The sequence below is a fragment of the Conger conger genome, chromosome 5, assembly GCF_963514075.1.
Source record: "Conger conger chromosome 5, fConCon1.1, whole genome shotgun sequence".
Classification (NCBI taxonomy): domain Eukaryota; kingdom Metazoa; phylum Chordata; class Actinopteri; order Anguilliformes; family Congridae; genus Conger; species Conger conger.
The window spans coordinates 67,301,964-67,306,963 of NC_083764.1; the positions used below are offsets into that span (position 1 = coordinate 67,301,964).

Consider the following 5,000-nt stretch of genomic DNA (forward strand, 5'->3'; position numbering starts at 1 on the left):
GGGGAGGGTATGATCACCCCCGTGTTCAGTAATGGCTGGGGAGGGTGTGATCACGCCTATGTTCAGTAATGGCTGGGGAGGGTACGATCACCCCTGTGTTCAGTAATGGCTGGGGAGGGTGTGTTAGGGATGGGGGATGTTGCGTTTATGGCAGGGTGATTGGTTGGAGTGGAAATCTGAAAATGTTATATTCAGTTTACTTCACAGCACAGTTATTGGATTTGATTCTGTTTTCCGTGATTTTCTTACAGTTTAATGAACACGTCTAAATCCACATGTGCAAATCGACACATGTAAATGAACACTTCTAAATCCACGTGCAAATCGACACGTGTAAATGAACACATCTAAATCCACATGTGCAAATCGACACGTGTAAATGAACACATGTAAATTGACATGTGCAAATCGACACGTGTAAATGAACACATGTAAATTGGCCTGTGTCTGTGTGGGTGCATCAGACAGCTCTGTCCAGTCTGAGCCAGTTCATCTGTGCAGCGAGCGACTCTTCACACATCCCACAGGAACATGTGCTTCTTCATAAAAAACTATAATTGAGAGTGAAATTGTATTATTCTTTTTACAGATAGTGAGGTGCCATCGACCCCTCTCTCCCTTGATTCTGAGTTTTGACTCTTAATGACTCTGTAACCTACTTTTTACTCGTTTGCTATAGTGATTCAGTGAGTGGGTGACTCATGAGGACACGCAGGCATTGGGAAAAGACATTAAGCTGAAGTTCAGGGCTTTGAAAGCAGTCAGCCGCCCGTTGAAAACGCAGAGTCATAAGTCATAGCTTACTGTCAGACTCGCAGCAGAAGTCCTGCTGGGAAGACGTCGGGGAGACTGGTGCAACAACTTTAATCATCGGTCACCTAATTTTACTAAACATTTGTGGACATTAAGATGTATGGCTATTTATAACAAAAACCTTAAGCTTTCATTTGCCAGAGAAACATGGCAGTGTGCCAACCATCCCTGACCTCCCCCATTGCCCACATCTCTGCCCACATCTGTGCCCACATCACTGCCCACATCTCTGCCCACATCACTGCCCACATCTCTGCCCACATCTCTGCCCACATCCCTGCCCTCCCCCACTGCCCACATCTCCACATCACTGCCCACATCCCTGCCCACATCTCTGCCCACATCCCTGACCTCCCCCACTGCCCACATCACTGCCCACATCTCTGCCCACATCACTGCCCACATCACTGCCCACATCCCTGCCCACATCTCTGCCCACATCACTGCCCACATCTCTGCCCACATCACTGCCCACATCCCTGCCCACATCACTGCCCACATCCCTGCCCACATCTCTGCCCACATCCCTGACCTCCCCCACTGCCCACATCACTGCCCACATCTCTGCCCACATCTCTGCCCACATCACTGCCCACGTCACTGCCCATGTCACTGCCCACATCTCTGCCCACATCACTGCCCACATCACTGCCCACATCACTGCCCACATCACTGCCCACGTCACTGCCCACATCACTGCCCACATCTCTGCCCACATCTCTGCCCACATCACTGCCCACATCTCTGCCCACACACAGCACACTGCTACGTAAGGGACACACAGCACACTGCTACGTAAGGGACACACTGCACACTGCTACATAAGGGGCACACTGCTACATAAGGGGCACACTGCACACTGCTGTGTAAGGGACACACTGCACACTGCTACATAAGGGGCACACTGCTACATAAGGGGCACACTGCACACTGCTGTGTGAGGGACACACAGCACACTGCTACATAAGGGGCACACTGCACACTGCTATGTAAGGGACACACTGCAGACTGCTGTGTAAGGGGCACACTGCATACTGCTACATAAGGGACACACTGCTGTGTGAGGGGCACACTGCACACTGCTACATAAGGGACACACTGCACACTGCTATGTAAGGGGCACACTGCACACTGCTACATAAGGGGCACACTGCACACTGCTACATAAGGGACACACTGCTGTGTGAGGGGCACACTGCACACTGCTACATAAGGGACACACTGCACACTGCTATGTAAGGGGCACACTGCACACTGCTACATAAGGGGAACACTGAACACTGCTACATAGGGACACACTGCACACTGCTACATAAGGGGCACACTGCACACTGCTACATAAGGGACACACAGCACACTGCTACATAAGGGGCACACTGCACACTGCTACATAAGGGGCACACTGCTACATAAGGGGCACACTGCACACTGCTATGTAAGGGACACACTGCACACTGCTGTGTGAGGGGCACACTGCACACTGCTGTGTGAGGGGCACACTGCTACATAAGGGGCACACTGCACACTGCTACATAAGGGGCACACTGCACACTGCTACATAAGGGACACACTGTACACTGCTATGTAAGGGGCACACTGCACACTGCTACATAAGGGGCACACTGTACACTGCTATGTAAGGGGCACACTGCTACATAAGGGGCACACTGCACACTGCTACATAAGGGGCACACTGCTACATAAGGGGCACACTGTACACTGCTATGTAAGGGGCACACTGCACACTGCTACATAAGGGACACACTGCACACTGCTACATAAGGGACACACTGCACACTGCTACATAAGGGGCACACTGCACACTGCTACTGTGTGAGGAGCACACTGACCCTTCATCCCGGTGTGTCCCGCTGTGCTGAATCAGCGATTCAGAGCCTCTCAGCACCTCCCCTTCTGAACCCCGTCCCGACAGGGCTGCTGGTCCCTGGCCCAAACGGCGCAGGGTCTCCTGATCAGCGCCTTCTTTTCTTTAGCGTGCCGCCCCGCTGTCAGGCCCCGCTGTGCAGCGTCCTGTTTTTATTTCTTCATTATTGTACCAAAAACCTTTAGAGACAGTCTTTTGGGGAGTTAAAGGCTGTGTGGGTGGGAATCAGGCTTGTTTAGGGAGTGTTCTCATTCACCCATTCACACACCCACGGCGATTGGCTGCCATGCAAGGCACCAACCAGCTCGTCAGGAGCACTTGGGGGTCTGGTGTCTTGATCGTGATGAAACCAGCAACTGTCCGACTGCCAGACGACAGAGCCAATGTCACCCCCAATGTCACCCCCAATGTCACCCCCAATGTCACCCCCAATGTGGCTTGCTGTTTAGTGGCTTGTTCTTAGTCCTGCGCTGTGTTCTGCATACTTAGCATACTACTCATACTACATTCCAATTATAATCAACCTACTATTTAGTCGGAGTAGTATGCTAGTATGCGGTTTCGAACACAGCCCTAGTCTTTGCCAGTCACTCCAACATGAGTGCTTATCGTGCCCTCAGGATGGAAACAAGCCTTCCCAGCATTCCTGCTGATAAATTCTTAATTACACATAAAGGTTGCTCATTGATATTTTTTTTATATGTAATTGATGTTGTTGTATATTAGCAGTGTCTTCTAATTCATATATAATAAACTGTTTATGCAAATGGTAAACCTTTGCAAATGTCTTGGGTGTGCTTTCGAATTCAATAAAGCCCGGAAAATGTCACAGTTCCTGCCACGGGCTGTCTCTGCTCCTCATAACGTAAAGCATGCAGCAGCACACTGAAGCACAGACCCTGCCTCAACAGCACAGACCCTATCTCAACAGCACAGACCCTGTCTCAACAGCACAGACCCTGTCTCAACAGCACAGACCCTGTCTCAACAGCACAGACCCCGTCTAGGCAGCACAGACTGTCTCAACAGCACAGACCCTGTCTCAACAGCACAGACCCCGTCTAGGCAGCACAGACTGTCTCAACAGCACAGACCCTGTCTCAACAGCACAGACCCTGTCTCAACAGCACAGACCCTGTCTCAACAGCACAGACCCTGTCTCAACAGCACAGACAGGACCTCGGTTTATCCAGTCATCATAAATGGTTCATGTCAGCTGATCACATTGATTGATGGCTTGAGCATTTAAAGAGTATTTGTGTGGATAAGCCATTCATCACTGGACCCATCAGGTCTCTCTCCACTGCTAATTGTAGTCTGATTGGACCCAGAAAATGTTTGCACCTTGGGCTCACACACATGAGCACACTCACTTTCCCGATTGTTACACACATCCTATGACTCACACATCCTATGACTCACACATCCTATGACTCACACATCCGAACACATACCTGTTTCACACAAACTAACCAACCTCACACACTTACCTGTTTCACACAAACTAACCAAGCTCACACACCTGTTTCACACAAACAAACCAAGCTCACACACACTTACCTGTTTCACACAAACTAACCAACCTCACACACTTACCTGTTCACACAAACTAACCAAGCTCACACACTTTCCTGTTTCACACAAACTAACCAAGCTCACACACTTACCTGTTCACACAAACTAACCAAGCTCCCACACTTACTTGTTCACACAAGCTAACCAAGCTCACACACTTTCCTGTTTCACACAAACTAACCAAGCTCACACACTTACTTGTTCACACAAACTAACCAAGCTCACACAATTTCCTGTTCACACAAACTAACCAAGCTCCCACACACTTTCCTGTTTCACACAAACTAACCAACCTCACACATATTCACTCACGCACTCTCACTCACTCAGAGTCTCTGTGGTAACCCCTCTCTGTCTCTCTCTCTCTCTCTCTCTCTCTCTCTCTGTAGAACAGGTTCCACCTGCAGATGTTGACGCGTGCCCCTCCATCGGGCGTGGCCCAGGTGTTGCTCTCCATCCTGGAGCGCGGCGGGTGGAAGGAGGGCGTGGCCCTCCGCTGCGGCCGGCACGAGGAGGCGGAGCTCCTGGACCTGCTGGGCGGGGCCTCCTGGCGCCTGCTGGCGACGCTCGACCTATCCGGCGGTGAGGAGGCGGAGCTAGAGCGGGTGGGGCCCTTTCTGCAGGAGCACCTGCCCTCTCTGGGGGTCGTGCTGGTGCTGGGCTCCGACCCCCAGTGCCTGGCGTCCGTCCTGCGGCTGGCCCATGACCTGGGCCCCGCCCTCCCTGC

General features: G+C 51.3%; 1 protein-coding gene across 1 annotated transcript in view; it reads left to right on the forward strand.

Moving 5' to 3' along the window:
• LOC133129012 (glutamate receptor ionotropic, NMDA 3B-like) overlaps positions 1-5,000 on the forward strand; it is a 57,575-nt gene that overhangs the window by 31,087 nt on the left and 21,488 nt on the right. The window contains exon 2 of the mRNA XM_061242817.1: positions 4,663-5,000. This exon is cut by the window's right edge and continues 258 nt beyond it. Within this exon, the coding sequence (XP_061098801.1) occupies positions 4,663-5,000 (338 nt within the window). The remainder of the gene's footprint in view (positions 1-4,662) is intronic.